Consider the following 20,719-nt stretch of genomic DNA (forward strand, 5'->3'; position numbering starts at 1 on the left):
AAAAGTAAAAGATAGTGTGTGTGTATTCAGATTTAATGAGAGATAATAAAACATTGACAGCATCAACTAAGCAGGCCACAGCCGACTCTAAAGCAAAAAAACAGCGGCAACTCCCAGCAAAATAGCAGGGATAGCTGCCCAGCCTAAGCTATCGGCATTATTTTCACAGTCGATCGTAGAAAGATTGGTGAAGTTTGAGTAGTTACTTCCGCTATGGTGATGGGTTGAGTTTGTGCAATCAGGCACATCACCAGTTTGTTCGGTATCGTCGTCATTATCGTCTTCATCAATCTCGGCATATTGGGAAACTCCCAAGTCTCTTTTGGAATGAGCTTCTGCAACTTCAAAGACTTCCTGTCCTGGAACAAACTGGTAGTCATTGGCCACAAACAGCTTCAACTCATTTAAGTCATCGTTGCCGTTTCTGGAGTATTCTTCCTCCAAGCTCTTTAATCTCACATCTCCAGCCACTTCTATGTTAGCACAGGCAAACTTTGTCAAGTTTGCAAAGTGGAACACAATGGCTTTTCCAATGATGTTGGATTTCGACTTGGTGTTAAGCGACAAATAGGGGTCATCATACTTGGTTTCAAAACAAGTTGTATCGATCCAACCATGCTTACCACTCAAGTCCCCAACCTGGCAGAATGCGTCTGTCTTCTGCGAATCACAATCGGGTGATGCCTTGTATGGGTTTAAATGTGTACCGGAAGCTTCACAATCCCCATTGGCACCAATAGGTTGTTGATGGATATGGTACTGGAAGGGTCCTCCTTCCTTTGGTAGTTTAGTAACGTCAATGTAAACATTTACAGCCTTACCTTTCTTTGCTGTGAACACAACATTACCTAGGATTTTTTGTGGACCACCAGAGGGGAAGTCAGCAACAGCGACAACATCTGCTGGGTTCTTCTTGATCTTGGGAGCTTCGCCTGCAGTCACAAGTGCAGCTGCTAAGGCTAAAAGAATGGGTTTCTGGAATCTCATTGTTTTCGGGAATAGGTAACGAGTTGTTGTATCTTATAATTCTTTACGGGAGAAAAAAGGTTACAACCACAAATCCCCAAACTAGTTTTTCGCAGCTACAGTGTTTGCAGCCGTGCGATTTTGGCACCAGCGGGCGTGCGCGCCCCACTTCCGATCTCGGTGTTGGCTGCTGCTGCTGCTGCCGGCCTACATTTAGATGTACTAATGCTAGTGTATTGTAAATATATGAGTAAATCGTGAGTTTCTATTTGTCATAAGCAGAAATAGTATAGATGTAATAAATAATAGTGAGGATGTGAATGACTCATGGAATAAATGCTAAAATTTGTAGGATGTTGTTTGTTAGACCATGAAGGATTCACCACAACCACAAGTACCTTTGGAGTTGGGGTTCTTGAAAATGAATCTGGACGATAACTTATCTTCCAACCAATCCATTTCGGACCCGACAATTGAGAAAAGGGCTTTGGAATCGATAAAGACTTTGACTCCATTTTGCTCCACCAATTCATCGAATTTTCCAGCTTCGTTCACGTATTCCAAGTTATATGTCAACCCGGAACACCCTCTGTTCTGGACTCCAACTCTAATGTATTTTCCTTGAGGTTTTTCCATCAACCCCTTTAAATGGGTGACTGCGTTCTCACTTAGCGTTATGATAGCTTTTCTAGGCTTCAACACTCTTCTTTTTTTCTTTGGCTTTTCTTCGCTGATTATGGGAGTAGCACTGGTAGCCTCTACAGGCTCTTGTTTGATTGGCTCTGGGCTTCTCGTGGGCTCTGGGACGTTAAGAATTGGTTCGGGAATGACTTGCGGTGAAGGGGCAGCAGTGGATGTAGCCATCAGATCCTTAGGAATCGACCCCTTGATGGCCTTGGTCTTAAACCGTGAAGCCCGAGACCTTCTCAATGGCGTCGTTTCCTTCTGCTCATCTTTATTTAGCTTGTATGGGTTCCATTTGGATCCTTGTAATGCACTGGTGGTATCGACCGAATTTTTAGACTTGATATTGGACATGTTGTAGTTCAAGCTGGCATAGAAATCATTGGTCGGCTTTCCTGTAATTGGGATGGTCTGAATGAATCGTCTTCCAGCTTTTTCTGGGGAATTCGAAGAAGACACCGATGTGGAGCCGGAGGGTGCTGATCCAGCTTGCTCATGAGATGACGAGTAACGCATCAAGCGTCTTGCCGTGGGAACTGTGGATGAAGATGTTGCCATGTTTGTGCGTAACATGAATCGACCGATTCCATTCGTTACTGTAATGGGACGTATCATATTTGAAGAGCAATGTATTATTAATGTTTCGTTTGACAATATTTTTTCCTTTACCTTTTCTACCAAAATGTGAGAAAATGCCGGGGGATTGGGGCACGACCGGTCATAATTCTGGTAAGCAATTTTTTGCGAGCTGCGATTGGCTGCAGGTTCAGGTACTTCTGGTAATGAATGTGCACTGATAGGACAATATAGTGATTTATAAAAAAATCATATATTGGATTGGAAAGGATGTTACATATACAAGAGATGATAGTAAATTCAAAGTTATAGTTAAAATTTCAATTAGATGGTTAAAAGTCAAATTTGTTGCATTCCCTATACCTTAAATAGCACTAGTTTCCCTAAATAACCAGCAATGAGTTACTGAATCTTTCACAAAGAATCCAGAGAGTTCTGTCCAAATAGTCCGGTGATAATCGTTAAGCCATACTTTTTCGTCATGGGTCAACATTGAAACTTCAATCAATTTCTTGCAGAATGGAACCTTGGTCAAAGTTTCAAACTTGTAAAACTTCTTTCCATTGAAGACCTTATCGGTTTCTTTAACCACCATGTCATTCTCCAATCTGATTCCATACTCTCCTTCTTCATAGTAACCTGGTTCGTTGGATATTATGTTTCCTGGCTGAATTGAGGTGGTGAATGCAGCAGGTCTCAACCCTATACTGACAGGACCTTCGTGAACGTTTAAATAAGAACCAATTCCATGAGATGTCCCGTGACCGTAGTCCAAGTTGTACTTCCACAAATGCTGTCTTGCAATAGAATCTAAGTAAGCTCCTTTGGAGTTTTGGGGAAATTGTAAATCAGACAACCCAATTAATCCTTTCAAGACCAACGTATAATTTCTCTTTTCCAAGTAAGTCGGTTTACCTAAATGGACGGTTCTGGTAATATCCGTGGTACCTTCCAAGAAATGGGAGCCCGAATCGTTCAAATATATGGTATCTGGATTGATTAACGAATAATTAGTAGGGGCTGGCTTGTAGTGGATAATGGCAGCATTCGCCCCAGAGGCACTGATTGTGTCAAATGATAATCCCACAAAGTTCTCTTCTTTCTTTCTGAACTCAGTCAATTGTTTATCAGCTTGAACTTCATCGATCATCTCATTTTTCCGGAGTAATTGGTCTTCCAACCATGCAAAAAATTGACATAATGCTTTACCATCCTTGATGCCTGCCAACCGAGCTCCTTCGATTTCCACATCATTTTTAATGGCCTTTAAGTCCTCGATAGGAGAACGAGGCAATTCAGTGAAGGTGCATTTTAAATTTCTCACCAATTCCCAAGATGTGTTCCTAGTAATCAACAACTTCTTGTTTTCTAAATTGAAATCCTTCGAATAATCGAATATATGTGTCCAGAATGAATTATAGTCCAAGACAGTAACATGATTTAACGTCAAATACTCCGAAACATCTTCATCAAACCTTGAAGAATCCACAAACAATATCACATCTCTGTTGGCATTTATGATCAAGTAACTGTAAAACAATGGGTTATACATGATGTCAGCTCCTCTCAAATTCAATAACCAAGCAATTTCATCCAAGGCTGTTACCACCAATGCATGCCCGTTGTTAGCCTTGATAGTTCTTATGATCTTATTCAACTTATCGGTGAATTCCTCGCCACAATACTTCAAGTCTAATCTCTTAATCAAATTAGTAGGCGCCGGAGGTAAAACTTCAAACTTCTCCCAAATCTTCGAAATCAAATTATCCTTTACTGCAGTCAATTCAACCTCAGCTTTGGAGTTCTTGTGTAGTCTGGCTTTTATCTTCTCAGTAATCTTCAAGTATTCACCGTATGTCACCAATTTAGGGTCAACCCCGATTCTAATCTTGGAGCCGGAATCCAACGACATCTGCACGGCGTTGTCAATGGCCCATTCTTCCCAGCTTGGTTCATTAACAGCACCTTGTCTTAACAAAGACCAGTTGAAATCCAACTCGTTGGCAGCCTGACTAAAATACCTGGCATCCGTCGACAAAGCGGCCAAGCCTTCAGGGCATGAGTTCATACACGTGACATCCCTAGTGATGATGGCCACTCCAGCACTTCCTTGGAATCCCGAAATGAACCCTCTCTTTTGGTCAATAGCTGACACATACTCGGACTGATGTTCATCTTCACTGGGAACAATGTAAACTCCCAAGTCGTACTCTTGCATTAAAAGTCTCAAATTCTCCAACCGTTTGGAAGTGTTTATTTCCTTGGTTTCCGGTTGGCATAAGGTTGAAGCATCAATAGAGAAAACTGACCCTTTTCTGCTGCCCAGTTTGCTGCTTGTACCGGTTCTTTTCAAGTTGATTTGTCGGGCCATCATGGAACTTCTTCTGTTTGTTCTCGATAATAACCCAGGAGAACACGTACAGTTGTTACACTGCGCTCTTGATACTCTGCGATGCATTATCATTCCACTACTTCCTTGGTATAAATAAAACGATTGGCACCATTTTTGCTCGCACTTTTTGAGCCATGTAGGTCGTGTACGTTCCCGTCAACTGTCATGCAATGCCGATGAGGAGGTTTTAGGTGATGTAAAGAAGGGTTATTTATGGAAATTGAACAGGTGTAGTTTAAATTAGAGTTCACTTACATGTCTTCATTATTGAAATGAAGCTGGAAGTTAATCCTACGGTGGGAAGGGTAGTTTGTAAATATTTGGTTCATGCACGTCCTGGACCCTTGAAACATCTTGATATTCCCAAGAGATTTTGGTTTCCAAAAGGAGTTACATAGCTATTGGGATCTTCTGGAACACTGTCTGTGATGGTTTGAACTATATTTGTTAGTGGATTAGTTCTATACTTGTATCTATTGATTGTGTCCTTTGTTGGCTGGCCAGTCTAATAAACACAAAAAATTCCTTTATGGCAACCGTTTTTCTTCGAAGAAAACTCTAGCCCACTTTCAGACATTATGGGGTTGATATTATTTATCCCAAATGACCGTTCTATGCTTCCACACTCCCAAAAAATGCTCCTCTTCTTCGTCACTTTTGCAGCCAATTCGCACTCTTTACTTCTCGCAAACAGGCCAGGCCAGAAAAGATCGCTATGGACGTTAACCTCATACAAGTGCAACAGGTATGTAAACACCAAAAACGCACTTTCCAAGGTTTTACTAACAAAAACAGCACATAGAGAGGTTGTACTCTACCAGGGACCCCGGCGAAATCCAATCACTTCAAAGCGTCCTTCTAAACTTACAAAGGCAAGATGATGGCCATTTAGCGAAGTCGCTACTAGGAACAAACAGCAAGAACTGTCAGTATTTTGGAGCTTTAACGTACACTGTCGTCATAAATAATATCAGAGAGTTTGATGAATCCCATCTACAGCTGTTAAAAAACGACCTCATATCGTCTATTGGCAACAATACGTATAATTGGCTTGTGATCAAGAAGCTAATATCCAACTACTGTCTATTATTCATATTCAACTATAAGCAGTTCCAAGCAGATCCCATCAATAGTTTGTTGGTCCAGTTGACCGGTAAGTCCGAATTGGACTTTTCCATTTTGGATGAAAGGTCATTTTCAATTGTGTTAAACTGCTGCTCTATTCTAGTGGAGGAATTGATCAAAAAAGAACAGATCAATGAGCTTCATGAGATTATGTTTAGCCAGTTGTTTCCTTATGTCTACTCGACGTATGAGCACTTGAACTCGTGTTTGATAAGTTCCATCCCATATTCTGTCCATATACTAGGGTTAGACTGTCTAAATTCTTGGATCGGCTACATTTCAATGTCAGAGACTCAATCGAAGATACGATATACCGACACGCCAGAACTCACTAGGTACGTGTTTAGCTTCTTGGAAGGCTTGCAATTTGACAGCAGCGAATCTCTTGAACTAATCAACAAGTCGGTTTCTGCCATCACAGAAATATTGGAAGTGAACCCAAACATGTTGGACTTCAACAAGAAACTATATTTGAAGTCTTTATTATTTGAAGAAACTAAGTTTGGTGGTCGTTTTATCAATGAAATAGTGTTGAATGTCAATGTTAATGAGGAGTTCACTGATGAAATTAGCAACTTTGTGAACTTGTGCATCATATTTCTCCAGAATGGTTTGTTAAACATGGCGAAACACTTGACTGAACCCACTAATAGGTTTATATTAAACTTGTTGTTGAAGCTAACCAACTATCCAGGAATACCTAAGGTGGAAGAAAATGTAAGTGACCAATTTCTATCCTTTTGGGAGGAGTTTTTCAATGTATTCATCGATGACGAAGAAGCCTTTGACTCCCTATATAAAGATGAAAATACAAAGTTGGAGTTTTACTCGACGAGGAATGCCATTTGTAACGAAGTTTGCAAGATATATTGGGAAAAAATCAAGCTTCCTGCTCCTGAACAGCTCCAACTAAATAGGTCCGATTTTTTCTACTTCAAGTCTACTGTGGGTGATTTCTTTTCCATTGTGTACTCACTCTTGAAGCTACTGTTTTATAAGGATTTAGTTGAACTAGCGGGGTCTAAATTCAGTTCCAGTGAATTGGACTTAAATGGGTTGGAATCTGCTCTCTTCATCCTACACAAAGTTAATGATGATTCCACCTTTTACGAAAGTCAGAGTAATTTGCTCATAAATCCTATAAACTCATTAATGGAAGCGGGACTACTTAAAATCCTCCCCAGCTTGACTCCTGCTATCCCCAATTATTTCAATTTTGTTTCGACGTTCATAAACTTTATCTCATCGATTCAATTTTATTTGAAGACCGACCATGGTCCTAAATACTTGGGTGATATATTAGAGTTTCTCTTCTCTATTATCATCAACTCCAAAGACCCCAAATTGTCTTTGACCTCATCCAAGACAATTCTTAACATTTGCCAGGAATGTGGTCCCCATTTGGTAGTATTTTTGCCAACCTTGAAGAATTTGCTAAATGAGATGATTCAAAATGATCAGATTGATAACTTGATCAGAGCTCGGATGGCCAATTCATATATCTCAATTTCCCATTCTGCTAATTTGAAGCTGCCTCGTGAATTCAGTCTGGTTTTAATTGAGCTTTTGAGCGTCATTGAAACAAGAGCTGGAAATCTAATGGCTAATGTCTCTATTTTAGAAGAACACGCTGAAGACTACTTGATATCATTATTATCTTGTGTCACTGAGATTGGGAAGTCAAGTGTTTTACCAGGAGAAGTAGAAGATTTGTACACCCAAGAAGAAGCTAATGCGGTGTCTGACTTTTGGAAAAATGACACCACTGTCAAGCCGTTGATATTGAGCATCATAAGAAAGTACTCCATTGATTTTCAGCCTTTTCTGAACAAATCAACTATAACAGAAATATGCTGTCAAATCTTTAAAACAGGATTGAATGAGCCAATACATAATCCCTTCAAATTTGACTTGCCAGTAATCTTTGAATATTTGGCATTGAAAATCAGGCATTGTGATGCAAACTCATTGTACCATATCTTCAAACTAATAGAAACCATCACTTTGACCAACTACAAATTATTGGATGAACTTACAGTTAATGACCTATTGACTAATGTGTTTATACCCCATTTCAAAGACCATGATAGCAACAGTGATCCGGATATGTTGTCAAGCTCAACTGATGTTTTTACTAGCATGTTAGACAAGAAGCCATCTTTGCTCCTTTATTCCAATGTTAATCTTTTTGTTGAAGTTCTCCATTATAGCGTGAACCTTTTCAAGTCAAATGAAGTAAGCATAATAAAGTCATTACTGAAATTTTGGACTGCAGTAATACTCTTGAAAAGAGGCAGCCAACAAGATCAAGAGTTGGTTCAGAATATATTTCAGCAGAGCTTAGGTAGATTGTTGCTTCAAGAGTTACTCAGCTCTTTTTTGAATAACTCCCGGTCTTCTTTAGAATGCTACTATTTGGTCTTTCGATCTCTCATCTCCAAATACCAACTATTCGTTAAGAATTGGTTAATGGAAATATTACCAAATATGAATTGGAAACACGTTAATGACCATGACAAGAAGTTGTTTATTGACAAGCTCCTTTTGACTAGAGGACAAAGGCTGGCGAACGAGGTTTTAAAAAAATTCTGGTTACAAGTTAATGGACTTGTAGAGTTTAATTCTAAAAACTACTAGGTTTCCCATTCGAAAACATTATCATTCATCAAGTAAACATATAAACAAAATGAACCAACAAATAATACAATTTTTTTCGTTTTGACTCTTTTCCTCTCACATTCACAAAACGGCCTCCAACTCCTTGACCAAGAAATCACATTCAGCAGCAAAGTCTATATCGTAAACAGCCATTGTTTGGTATCTGATTCTAGATTCACCGTTGTAGCTGTCTTGCCTGGCCTTCAATCTGAAACTAAATTCTTTCATAGTAACTGCCTCAACAACTTTCTTGAATTCCGCCTCGTTCAGTTCCTTCAACACTAGCAATTCGTTGGCACTAACGCCAAAGATTTTGCTGGCCTCCTGATCAAACAAAGTGGCCCATAACTGTTCAGTAGCATCCATTATTGAACAGTTCAAAATATATCTGTAGGTAGCTTCACTATAATTAATATCACACTTTTCACACCTCCAAGTACCATCACCTTGGTCAATAATCTTTCTGTTACAAAGGTTATTGCTCGCCTCTTGTTTGTTAACACAGGCGGGATAACAGAAAGTTTCAGTCTTGAAAAAATTAATAGTTGCTTTAACACTGAAAAAATCAGGCTGTTCTTGAGCACCAAGGTTCTCTTCTTTCACCTGAGCAATGGTCTTTCTGTTCTTTATATAGTTAGCGGAGCCAGCGTTGTCTGCCTTCAAAGTTTGGAAAGTTTCATTCGACCCTTGGTTATCGTACCAACCCTTCAATTGATAGGCTTCGGGTGCGTCTGGGTTTGGTAAGATTGATCCAGTTTGAGTCAAAGTCAAACTTCTACCTCCAAAATCTTGGATCTTACAGCCTTTAAAAGCAATGACTGTGCCTTCACTCAAGTTAAAGTCAATTGCAGTGGCATTCCATAATCCGACGGTGATAGAGAAGTTTGAGTCATCGACGATATCGATGTCTCTTCTATCGAATGGCTTTCCAGTGCTTTTGGAAGTGATTTGAAACGCAGGCTTCACCTCTCTCAAGACACCAACAACATCAATTACCGTGTTTGGTTCGGCACTTTGAATCTGGTTCAACTTAGTGAAGTTAAATTTCAATTTTGGCACATTACCATTGTTAGAGAAACATTCTTCGACAATAGTGTCTCTATCCAAAGACAATTCGTATGGGTGACTCAATCTGGAGAATTGAGGTTTGGCCGCTTGAATCCTAGCCTTGCTAATGTAATAAACTTTACCTTCTTGTAAAGTTTCGTACATCTTTTCAGCAAGTTCGTTGAACGCAGTGGCTCTGATTTCATCTGAGTCATCCAAAAAGTTGACATTGAACAACTTTCCAGAACCCTTCGCGTTGTGCCAGGTTCTAAGATCACCCTTGAATGAAACTCTTGCCTTTATGACCCAATTGTTCTGGTAAGGTGACAACAGTTCAATTGAGCTAATTCTTTGACCCTGAAATTCATCAGCAGCTGAGCTTTGCTTGGAAGGGGCAGCGGCCGGTTGAGGTTGTTCCTTCTTGCTCTTGAAGAAGTTTTCTTGAGGGTTTTGATTGAAATATTCAGCAATCTTGATGGTGTCATGAGCTTCACTTTCATACTTAGGCAAAACCACTTCAGCGTCATCGATCAAAGTGTAGAATTTTTCTGGTTCAAAGCATGAGTGGGCCAAGATCTTTATGACCGAAGTCTTCTGGAAGCCCTGTCCCTCTAATTTGTCGACAAGAGACTTATCTAACAACCCGTGCATGTTATACTTGCCATCATACAAAATGACCCTAGATTTTCCCTCATAGTGTCTCAAGTTAATCACCTGGACAATAAAAGGCGTTTTAAGGTACTTTTCTCTTTCTTTGACTGAGTAGATCTTGGGCAACACGCCAAAGTCAACTACCGATTCAATAGTCATTATATTTCAAAAAAAGAAGCTATTAATTATGGTTGATTTAATACGCGGTTGTTTTCGCGTCTTTCTGTTGATGAGAATTGGCAATTCCAAAAATATAAGAATGTCGCAAAAACATTCGCTACTGTTATCTTGTATTCATATATACTAAAGTAATTATAACTTGAACTGCACATTCACGGCATTGAATAATTCATCTCTATCGTTCACTTTAACGGCACCACTCTTCAATAACGCCTTGGTCAAATCGTCTATCAAGTCGTCGCTATTCTCGATTCCGATACATAACCGGATTAGATCTTCTGGAAAGTCTCTCTCTTCTCTAGTTTTGGCATCGATCGAAGCATGGGACATTTTACATGGCATTGAAATCAACGAATTAACGCAACCGAACGAAACGGCAATCCCGAAAATGTCAGTGTTTTCAACAATCTTTTCCGACATCTTGATGTTTCCAGTTTCAAAACTCAACACCCCTCCAAATCCCCTACACATACTCTTATGCAATTCATGTTGAGGATGGTCTTTTAAGCCTGGATACCTGACTTTAAAGCCTGTATTGCTCAAAAACTGGGCGATTTTTTGACAGTTTTCTTGTTGTCTTTCCACTCTGATTGCCAAAGTCTTCAACCCACGGCACAAGAGCCAAGAGTCAAATGGCGACAATCCGCATCCAGTGGAGTTTATCACAAAGTATACTCTTTCAGCCAATTGGGCGGATCGGGTAGCAATGATCCCCGCCATAATATCGTGGTGTCCATTGAGATATTTAGTGGCAGACTCGTATTGGATATCAACTCCCAAGTCCAACGGCGTCATCAACACAGGCGACATCATGGTGTTGTCAAACACTATGATGATATCGGGGTTAATTTCGTGAGCGGCTTTAGAAATAGATCTGACGTCTACCACCTTGATTAATGGGTTGGTTGGACTTTCAAGAAAAATCATTTTTGTGGCAGACGAGATTTTGGAGATGATCAACTCGGTGTTTGTTGTGTCGTGATGGTGGACCTTTAAATCCCCCTTGTTGTTCAAGTAGGTTAAGAGTCTATGAGTACCTCCATATAAGTCATCACCAGCAATGACTTCATCACCAGGACTCAATAAACGGGTGATCACATCCAAGCATCCCATTCCGCTGGTCACAGCAAAGGCGTGTTCGGCCTTCATGATTCTGGCCATGTTGTTTTGCAAATATGTACGGGTTGGGTTTCCAGACCGGGTGTAGTCATACTCCCCCATGTTATCCAAAGAAGCCTGTTTGAAGGTGGCAGACTGATATAAGGGAGGAACTGACGCATTGTATTGATCGTTGCTCTTGGAGAACACCAACTCGGTTTCGAGGCTGTAGGCCTTCTTTGACTTTGGTGGCATCTTGTGGTGTAACTATGAAGAAAAAGCTCTGATGGAATTTATTTTTCTGAGTCAGATTGCGAATGAGCACAACTCACGAGACCTAGAAACCAGAATGAGATGGGGAAACAGATGTAAATTTATGACAACCATGGGTCTGATATAGATAGTGAGTGGATTGGGATATAAATAAGGAGTACCAGTTTCATTTCCTATCTGAACAAAGAGGCCGGCATGGCCCTCTTCCAAAATGTCGCTTGCTTCATCTAATGTGTATTACTATAAATATCGGAGTCAGGCCCCTATGCTATGTCTACAAGTCGGCTCTTGTGAATTTTCTTATGTCGGTTGGCTTGGCTCCCAACAATACTTTGGCTCCACTGTATGGCTCACAAGACTCTCTTCCACTCACTGGTCCACATTCCTTCAATTCCTTACCAGCTTGTAATTGCTTCAAAAGATCCACCGTCTTGGATCCGGTCAAATCTTCATAGTAGTCATCATTAACGGCCAACATTGGCGCATTGACACAAGCTCCCAAGCATTCAACTTCTTGTACGGTAAACAAGCCATCTGGAGTAGTCTGACCAGGCTTCACTTTCAAGTGGGAAGTCACAGCTTCCATTATTTCGTCTGATCCACATAACTGACATGGTGTAGTGGTACAGATTTGTAAGTTGTATTTTCCCATTGGTCTTCTATTATACATGGTGTAGAAAGTAGCTACTTCGTAGACTCTCATGGGAGGCATATCCAACATCTTGGCAACGTAGTTCATGACGGAGATGGAAGTGAATCCCAATTGACGTTGTCCCAAGTCCAATAATGGCATGCAGGCCCCCTTTTTGTATTGAGGTGGGTATTTGGAAATAATTTCATCAGCTCTCTTCAAGTTTTCGGAGGTGAACTCAAATGGTAAGCTGGGGTTGTCCACATCCTTATTTCTGTGAACTGATATGATAGAGGAGAATCTCTTACTGGAAAGAGACGTGGGTCTTGTCGCAGGTCTTGTCGCAGGACCAACGAATGTTTTTGCCAAAGATCTGAACATTTGTTAACTAAGTTGTTTAAACAGATTTTGGATTAGAAGTTTTTTTTTGGAAGTGCGTAAAACTGATTGACTCGCATTTCATTGGCTGGAGCATGGCTGGAGCAGGGAACCGATGTAGAATGGCACTTTTTAAGTGGGAATTTTATATGAGGTATTTCAACAGCTTGTAGACTTGGTTTGAAATCACTGGTACTTTCCCCAAGAGTATTCATGACCTTTTAGTCGAGATTGGTGACATCTTCCCCAAAGCCGCCCGGAGCCTCGTTCGCATTGCTTGCTAAAAGCAAATTATCTCTTCCAATGTTAGGATTCACGCCAGCTAAAGCATATGGTGGGGTTCGTCTATTCCCCGGTATTGCTGATGTTTTTTTCAGGCATTTTTAAGACCTTATGTTTCTTACTTGTGAGTTTTGGTATAAATATGTAAATTTCGCAGCCGTTGTAGCCAATTGCAAATTTTATAAAACTTACACACGGTGAAAATCCCACAACAAATGAATGAGAAGTTCGAGATATACAACCCACATGACCATGAAACAACTAAACGCTTTCAAGATTAAAATTAAAATCAATTCATCTGATTTTTCTACTTATACTAAGATATATACTACTGAAATTGTTTGGAGTAGATGATATATCTAAACACACAGTCTGTATGACCAGTTTATAAAAGTCAATTACGGTTACAGGTTGACCATTTTGAAGAGGGAGGATAATTATCACCAACACACCGAAAGGTGTAGCTTTTCTTCAACCCCTAAAATCGTGGCCTCATTTTGAGCATCCCATTGTTAACGGTTGTAAAGTCAATTGTTGGTTCAACACAATAAACGAATACATGCATATTGCTGTGCCATTCCAAATTGTTTGCAATGGTTCCAAGTCAACGTTCAGGCTTAAGATTCACATAGACACTGAGTACATATCATGTAAATGAAGTTTCAGACCCGAAGGGCTATTCTTTTGTAACTCATCTGACGAGCACCGCGGCAAGGGCTGCCCCCGCTCGCGCTAGCCGCGCTAGGCTAGTCCCACCGTCTATTGCCGGTCTATTGCGCAGCCTAATGCTCAGCGGTTTCGCGAATTTTCTCCTCGCAGGGTCAAAAGTGAAGGACAAAAAGAGATCCCACATAATCATCCTTGCTTCTTCTGAGGAGAGTATTGTCCATTTGAATTAATTTAAGACGGGACTGAAGACTGTTTTTGTTGAGGCATACTACAAACATTCCGTTGTTGCCTAACTCTTGATTTTTTTGGATTAATAACGTATCACATATCACGGTTTCCATTTGTGCTCACGTTTGCAGTGTCAGTTCAACACTTTGACGAATCACAAACGAACGTCATCTAAGGATGGACAGAAGAGACATATTGCAAACGCCATCGTCGCCGTCTCGTTCCACCAGAAGTTTGGATCCTCCCCATCCCAGAGACGGCTTACCGGCGCTTTCCACCTCTCCAAGGCGAAGAAATAACCAGAAATCTATATTCAGCGACAGGTACATTCCGAATCGGACTGGAGTAGATCTTCAGGCTGCATTCAGTTTAAGCAACAAGGAGATTCTTCCCAATTTACGCAACCGTGTTGATAGAACAGAGGATGAAATAGAGCTCCAAAAAGAAGAAGAGGCCAACCGGACATTTTCTACGGTGTTGAAAAACGAGCTATTCGGTGATAATGTCCCCATGGTTTCCACATCCACGGCGCCCAAAATCCTGAAACTGCGACCCAATAGCACCGGAAATTATACGTCTGGCAATGGGGGAGGACTTTTCATGAACCAGTCTTCTTCTAGATCCAGTGATTCCATTCCTATTTCTGCAGCTAACACTCCAATACTCAACCACGGCGGTGGAAGTAGTACCACTATACCCACCTCGGGCCGTATTACCCCTCCGCCTCGGACGAGCACCTTGTCTGACACTCCCAGTATGAGCCATCAAAGCCTGAACGCCAACCTTACGTCCGATGATGCGAACACCATCCACGACAGCACCGGTGCCAGCGATGTGATGAGCACTCCACGACAGAAAACCAATCTATTCACATACCAGTCACCCAGCAAAAACAGACCTATTTCGAGAGACATCCAAAGTGAAATATACTCGTTGTCCCCAGTACGGCAAGAATCACAAAAGTTGCTTTTATCACCACAAAAGAAACCCAGAAACATCTCCAAAGTTCCATACCGTGTTCTCGATGCTCCAGACTTACTGGACGATTTCTACCTCAACTTGGTGGACTGGGGCCAACAAGATATTTTGGCGGTTGGGTTAAGCAATAGTGTATATCTTTGGGACAGACTGACCCAGTCGGTCCATCGACTCTGTCTGCTCGACAAGGAAAAGATCACCAGTTTGAGTTGGATCGGTTCAGGAACCCATTTGGCTCTCGGAACCACCAAAGGATTGGTGGAGATCTGGGATGCTACGAAAATGAAGTGTATTCGGACCATGTCAGGACATGGATCTCGGGTCAGTGCACTTTCGTGGAACGAGCACATTCTTTCTTCTGGTTCAAGAGATCGGTCTATATTGAACAGAGATGTCAGAATAGAGCAGCACTACGTGAACAAATTTGAGCACCATAAACAAGAGGTTTGCGGACTCAAGTGGAATGTCGAAGAGAATAAGTTGGCCAGCGGGGGTAATGATAACAACTTGTTTGTGTGGGAAGGTTTGAACCCGACCCCAGTGCATGAGTTCAACCAGCATAAGGCCGCTGTGAAAGCCATAGCGTGGTCACCACACCAACGAGGAATCTTGGCAACCGGAGGAGGAACGGCAGATAAAACCATTAAGACCTGGAACACCATCACTGGAAATTTGCTCAATGATGTCAATACTGGGTCTCAGGTGTGCAACTTAGTATGGTCCAAGAATTCCAATGAGTTTGTATCTACGCACGGTTATTCACGGAACCAGATTATTGTTTGGAAATACCCCACCATGCAACAGATTTGTCAACTTACCGGGCACACCTTTAGAGTCCTATACTTATCGTTGTCTCCGGATGGAGAGACGATTGTTACAGGAGCTGGAGACGAAACATTGAGGTTCTGGAACGTGTTTGAGAAGAACAAAATCGATGAACCTCCGTCATCTGTATTGTTAGATGCTTTCCTGCAGTTGAGATAATCTGGTTTATCCTGATGGAAGCGTTCCCATATGTACATTAGTAGTTAATAAACTTTTCAAGAGAGTCTGACTAATCGGTTTTGCGACCTTTGTGGCCGCACAAAATGGGTGAGTAACCATTTCTCTCCGCTTATCTATTTTTTTTCAATCAACTACAATAGTCAATGTCTGAACCACAAGCTAAAGACCTTACCCACTTGTTCTCTGTCGAGGCCAAGTCTAGAAAATCATCCCCGTTGAAGAGTGCCTTCATTTACTACGGGAAGCCGGGAATGACTTTCCTTGGAGGTGGTTTACCCTTGGCAGAATACTTTCCATTTGAAACTATTAGTGCAAAAATCCCCAAAGCTCCGTTTCCTTCCGGGATTGGATCCAAGGTTTCTGCCGACGGTTACACTGACATAACTATCGACAAGGTCAAGGGACAGCCCAATCAAATCGAGTTGGCCCGGTCTTTACAGTATGGGTTTACCGAAGGACACACGGAAATCATGAAGTTTGTGAAAGAGCATCACAGACTGGTTCACGGGATGAAATACAAGGATTGGGACGTGATTGCCACTGCTGGGAACACCGAGTCTTGGGATTCGGTGTTGAGAACCTTCACTGGAAGGGGAGAAACGATTTTTGTGGAAGAGCATACTTTCAGTTCCGCTTTGGAAACCTGTAATGGGTTGGGTGTCAACACCTTCCCAGTGCCAATGGACACCGAAGGGATCTTGCCTGACAAGTTCGAAGAGTTGTTGAACAACTGGGTTGGACCAATACCCAAGTTGTTGTACACGATCCCCACCGGCCAGAACCCTACTGGATCCTGTTTGAGCGGTGACAGAAGAAAAAAGATTTATGAATTGGCTTGCAAGCACGATTTCCTTATTATTGAAGATGAACCATACTTCTTCTTACAGATGGAAACTTACACGAGGGACAAATCTACTAGGGCCGGTAAGGCTGTTCATGACCACAAGGAATTCATCGAGGCTTTGGTTCCTTCATTCATTTCTATGGATGTTGAAGGTAGAGTCTTGAGATTGGATTCCTTCTCAAAAGTGTTGGCACCTGGGGTTAGATTTGGCTGGATTGTTGGACAAGAAACCCTTTTAGAAAGAATCGTTAGACTTCACGAGGTCAGCATCCAAAATCCTTCTGGTTTTACTCAATCTTTGGTGAACGGATTATTGTACGATTGGGGTCAATCAGGTTACATTGATTGGTTAATCAAGATCAGAGAGGAGTACACTCACAAGAGAGATGTTTGTATCGATGCTATCTATGACTTCTTACCATTAGATTATGTTAGTTTTGTTCCTCCTGTGGCCGGAATGTTTTTCACCGTTTACTTTGATGCTTCCAAACATCCAAAGTTTGAAGAATTCGATAAAGATGTGTTGAAGATAGAAAAGAGCATTTATGAACAGGGATTGAAGCAAGGATGTTTGATGATTCCTGGCTCGTGGTTTAAGGTTGAAGGTAACTCAGTTCCACCTCAAACCGATGTCCACTCTAATCCTGCCACTAAGAATTTGGTGTTCTTCAGAGGTACCTATGCTGCTGTTCCATTAGATGACTTGGTACAGGGAATTGAAAAGTTCGGCAAGGCTGTTAGAATTGAATACGCCCTTGAATAGATAGATCAAATCAATTAAGTATTCGTACTATCATCAATGGTCTGTAGAGGTACAATATGATCATTTATATTTATTGATCCTACTCTATTTACAATGACTAGTTTACTTTTTCTTCATACCACCTCTTTTCTCCAAGAAGTCCTTGGCTTCGTTGACTTTGGTGGCTAAAAATGCAGAACCTCCTTTATCTGGGTGATTTGCCAACATTAACCGTCTGTGCTGCTCTTTCAATTTGGCCTGAGATAATGTAGACTCTTTCAAATTCAAAATCTGTAATGCTTCTTTGGCACTCATCTTCTGACCAAATCCTCCAGTAATAAAGGTCTTTCCGTTAAATCCTGGCTTCTTGGACTTGAACAATCCCGAAGCTGCGTAAACTATTCCAAAGGCTCCGATACCTGTGAGCCATGGGTGTTCTCCAACCCAGTCAGATGCTTGATCAAAATACCACTCGGCACTTCCTTCAGGGGCTTGTTTCCTCTGTAAGTGTCCCGTATACATATGTTGCATTTGCTGCTGGTCCGTGGGATCGTCTCCCGTCACCGCTAAAATTGGGGGCTGAATACTCGTTGGTGCCATCGTAGAGTGTTGAAGATGACTTGAAAATTTTCGAGACCAGGTCGCGAAGTCTGGAGGGTGAGATGATTAAAGTGATTGATGGTAGATTTAGCATGGAATGATCCAAACATGATCACGGAGACAGAAGAGGGCGTTTAAAAGATAACCGGTTATTTTGAATACCAAACATCACCAAAATGTTGATCCTATAAAACGTAAGCAGAGGCGCTACAGGCTCATTTACCAGAACTATTCACATTTCTTCAGTCATTACACCCCTACTCCTTTCTCAAACTTAAGAGTCAAAACGCCCCCGGTTCTATACTGATAGAGCCACTGCGTTTTCTATTGAGTCTGGGTCTCGACTGAGTTCGAGCTGGCACATTGAAGATGGATTTTGTCACAGTTATTTATGGAGTGCACATTTTTCAATCGGTGGACTCATTCCTGACAGACAAGGTAACATTCAAGTGGGACACATGCACAAGTTTGATCAGGACTCAATAGACTTGTCCTCTTATTTTGGTGACATTTGGATTAGGAACGAGTGATTGTTGTATAGTTTTCAGAAATGATTGTGTTTCTAATCTAGCTAGCGTCCTAGTAATATGTCACCTGCCAGATCACGTTTTCCAATGCTATCGATAGCAACCCCTATTCTTAGTAAGCTTTATGCGGTAGCAAATCCAGTCGATTTGCGATAAAGAAATGTTGCATCTTGGTAAAGTGTGTAAACCCCCTTAGTATACCACTGTTACAACCCTTAGGTGTGCAATCCACAGTGTATTAAAAAGACATTAGAAAGATAATCAAAGGAAGTTTCCTTCTTCTTCATAGACGTATTTTGTACTGTATTAACTCGGTAAACCCTGGCACACTCCTATCTTCTTTATATATCTATGCGGCTCTAAAGTAAAATATACGCTGATCAATCCAAGTATATGCAAGGAAATATATTGGCATATTTTAAGCAGAAAGGGCAGAACAACAATATTTAATTGGGGACTGTAGCAGACTGAAGACAGGGTAGATCAACTAGCAGGCTTGTATCCTTTTAGCTCCAGGTTTCAGCTTTCAAATTTGTTATTTAACGTTCAAACACACTAGTGTTTTTTTCTCAGCTGATGCATGCCAAGAACTTCCAGTTTATTTTCCGAAGTGACTTGCGCATGTCAAATGCGTAAGGACCCAAATCAAAGTTAGCTAAATATATCTTTTGCATTCTTTACTGGACAATACTACAGTCAGAAGCCTGTCGAGCATCATCCTACTCGTCGAAATTCCCATGTTACTTATGCAAAGCTCTTTGAAGAAAGGTAGCCGGTGCAGAAAGCACTCTACGCCACACAATCATCCACTTTGACACGGTTGAAAGTCTTTCGTATATATATTTGGCAAGCACAAAAAACACACTCTGCGCATTGGTGTAAAAAGTCGCTAGAACGCCGTGCGTATCTAATCTCAAACTCTCAACTCGCATATCTACGAAGTCGCTCGTGCAGCAGGGCAACAAATTCTGACCACGAATATAATAAGTTATAGTTTCCTCATTCTCAATATCTGTTCTTTACAATGCTGAAACTTGAATGTTCTGTCGATTGTACGCCGAATGGCTGCAAGGTAACACTACCTTCCAACCTGACCAACCTGCTGACACTCAACCTTGACTTTGACAATGGTAACGAGGTCAAAATCTGGTTTAACGAACCCATGTTATATAGCCAGAAAGAAAAATCTCTTACATTTGAATACACCCTCGATTGTACTCCGGATGGCTGCAAATTACTGTCCCTGACCAACCTGACCAAATGGGACTTTGATTTTGATGATGGTAAGGAGGTCATCTTCTCGTTTAACCAACCGTTTTTGTATTACCAGAAGCAAAAAGAAAAAGTTACTTCGGGAAGTAGTTCGACTTTCATGAACAACAAATGTTCAATTGTTTTATTTCTTTTGATGACCTCAATGTTCTTTTGAGTATTTGAGTGACGGTTTCTAATGCTTGAAGAAGCATTTACTATAGAGTTCATCTAATATAAATCTTTATGAAGTCTTTGTGCTCAATGATCTAAGTTTGTGATATACGACCGATCTTTCGGTCTCAAGTGCAATAATCGTGTGACTTTGACGGCACCGCGCGGTGGCTAAAGGAACATTTCCAAAATCTAACTCTCAACAGTGGCTTATTGATGATTGGTGATAAGGAGATTATAGGGTTTATAAGAGCTCTATTGCGTCTGGATTATATCCAAAAGCCTCTCCAGCGATGATAAGGAATAGTTCTGGATATTTGTTTTGGGAGTCTACAAAATGCAAAAGCGGCATCTTGACGGGCGTTTCTGTAGTTTTTTAAGTACGTTGCATAAAGCCACAATAACGTTCGTTTATTTTTTAAGAACGCTGTGCGAATTCGCAACAGTATTGAGGCCATGGAGGTGATTTCAAACAGATTAGAACGGTTATAGCCACCATTTCCAGCGATATTAGTCTAGTTCCAAAAGGAAGCTATATCATGCATGAGACAGACATCTCGTACTTTGAAAGAAGAGGGATCTACGGAATACCCCCGGTCATCATGTAACTTTAATTGTTATCGTAAGTAAATATTTTCGTATATTGCGCACACGAGAAGGAATTGCCGGAGTTTCACCCTTTGTCGGTTGTAGTGCGCTTCAAAAACTCAATTTCCTACCGAGATACACGACATCTTCCCCGAAAATGATTCGGGTTGTT

General features: G+C 41.1%; 9 protein-coding genes across 9 annotated transcripts; 3 read left to right on the forward strand and 6 right to left on the reverse strand. All coding sequences in view use genetic code 12, as the record gives it.

The window, feature by feature from the left end:
* Positions 1 to 87: 87 nt before the first annotated feature.
* PSN45_000463 (superoxide dismutase) lies at positions 88 to 2,004 on the reverse strand (the record flags this gene model as incomplete). The annotated part of the gene is made up of 2 exons (XM_006687882.2): positions 88 to 953; positions 1,365 to 2,004. The coding sequence occupies 2 exons, from the start codon at positions 2,002 to 2,004 to the stop codon at positions 88 to 90; spliced, it is 1,506 nt and encodes a 501-aa protein (XP_006687945.2).
* Positions 2,005 to 2,590: 586 nt separating this feature from the next.
* On the reverse strand, positions 2,591 to 4,597 carry PSN45_000464 (Xaa-Pro aminopeptidase; the record flags this gene model as incomplete). The annotated part of the gene is made up of 1 exon (XM_006687884.2): positions 2,591 to 4,597. One exon carries the CDS (start codon positions 4,595 to 4,597, stop codon positions 2,591 to 2,593), a length of 2,007 nt encoding a protein of 668 aa, XP_006687947.2.
* Positions 4,598 to 5,333: 736 nt separating this feature from the next.
* Positions 5,334 to 8,380, forward strand: PDR6 (member of the karyopherin-beta; the record flags this gene model as incomplete). The annotated part of the gene is made up of 2 exons (XM_066157462.1): positions 5,334 to 5,363; positions 5,414 to 8,380. 2 exons carry the CDS (start codon positions 5,334 to 5,336, stop codon positions 8,378 to 8,380), a joined length of 2,997 nt encoding a protein of 998 aa, XP_066013559.1.
* A 102-nt stretch (positions 8,381 to 8,482) lies between these two features.
* Positions 8,483 to 10,258, reverse strand: RFA1 (Replication factor A protein 1; the record flags this gene model as incomplete). Its single annotated transcript, XM_006688763.1, has 1 exon — positions 8,483 to 10,258. The coding sequence occupies one exon, from the start codon at positions 10,256 to 10,258 to the stop codon at positions 8,483 to 8,485; it is 1,776 nt and encodes a 591-aa protein (XP_006688826.1).
* A 153-nt stretch (positions 10,259 to 10,411) lies between these two features.
* On the reverse strand, positions 10,412 to 11,632 carry STR3 (cystathionine beta-lyase; the record flags this gene model as incomplete). The annotated part of the gene is made up of 1 exon (XM_006687886.2): positions 10,412 to 11,632. One exon carries the CDS (start codon positions 11,630 to 11,632, stop codon positions 10,412 to 10,414), a length of 1,221 nt encoding a protein of 406 aa, XP_006687949.1.
* Positions 11,633 to 11,924: 292 nt separating this feature from the next.
* On the reverse strand, positions 11,925 to 12,662 carry NUO24 (NADH:ubiquinone oxidoreductase 24; the record flags this gene model as incomplete). The annotated part of the gene is made up of 1 exon (XM_006688765.2): positions 11,925 to 12,662. The coding sequence occupies one exon, from the start codon at positions 12,660 to 12,662 to the stop codon at positions 11,925 to 11,927; it is 738 nt and encodes a 245-aa protein (XP_006688828.1).
* Positions 12,663 to 14,015: 1,353 nt separating this feature from the next.
* CDH1 (substrate-specific activator of APC-dependent proteolysis) lies at positions 14,016 to 15,800 on the forward strand (the record flags this gene model as incomplete). The annotated part of the gene is made up of 1 exon (XM_006687887.2): positions 14,016 to 15,800. One exon carries the CDS (start codon positions 14,016 to 14,018, stop codon positions 15,798 to 15,800), a length of 1,785 nt encoding a protein of 594 aa, XP_006687950.1.
* A 164-nt stretch (positions 15,801 to 15,964) lies between these two features.
* ARO8 (Aromatic/aminoadipate aminotransferase 1) lies at positions 15,965 to 17,428 on the forward strand (the record flags this gene model as incomplete). Its single annotated transcript, XM_006687888.1, has 1 exon — positions 15,965 to 17,428. One exon carries the CDS (start codon positions 15,965 to 15,967, stop codon positions 17,426 to 17,428), a length of 1,464 nt encoding a protein of 487 aa, XP_006687951.1.
* Positions 17,429 to 17,530: 102 nt separating this feature from the next.
* On the reverse strand, positions 17,531 to 18,007 carry PAM18 (mitochondrial import inner membrane translocase subunit TIM14; the record flags this gene model as incomplete). Its single annotated transcript, XM_006687889.1, has 1 exon — positions 17,531 to 18,007. The coding sequence occupies one exon, from the start codon at positions 18,005 to 18,007 to the stop codon at positions 17,531 to 17,533; it is 477 nt and encodes a 158-aa protein (XP_006687952.1).
* Positions 18,008 to 20,719: the final 2,712 nt, after the last annotated feature.

The sequence above is a fragment of the Yamadazyma tenuis genome, chromosome 1 (genome assembly GCF_029203305.1).
Source record: "Yamadazyma tenuis chromosome 1, complete sequence".
Lineage (NCBI taxonomy): Eukaryota > Fungi > Ascomycota > Pichiomycetes > Serinales > Debaryomycetaceae > Yamadazyma > Yamadazyma tenuis.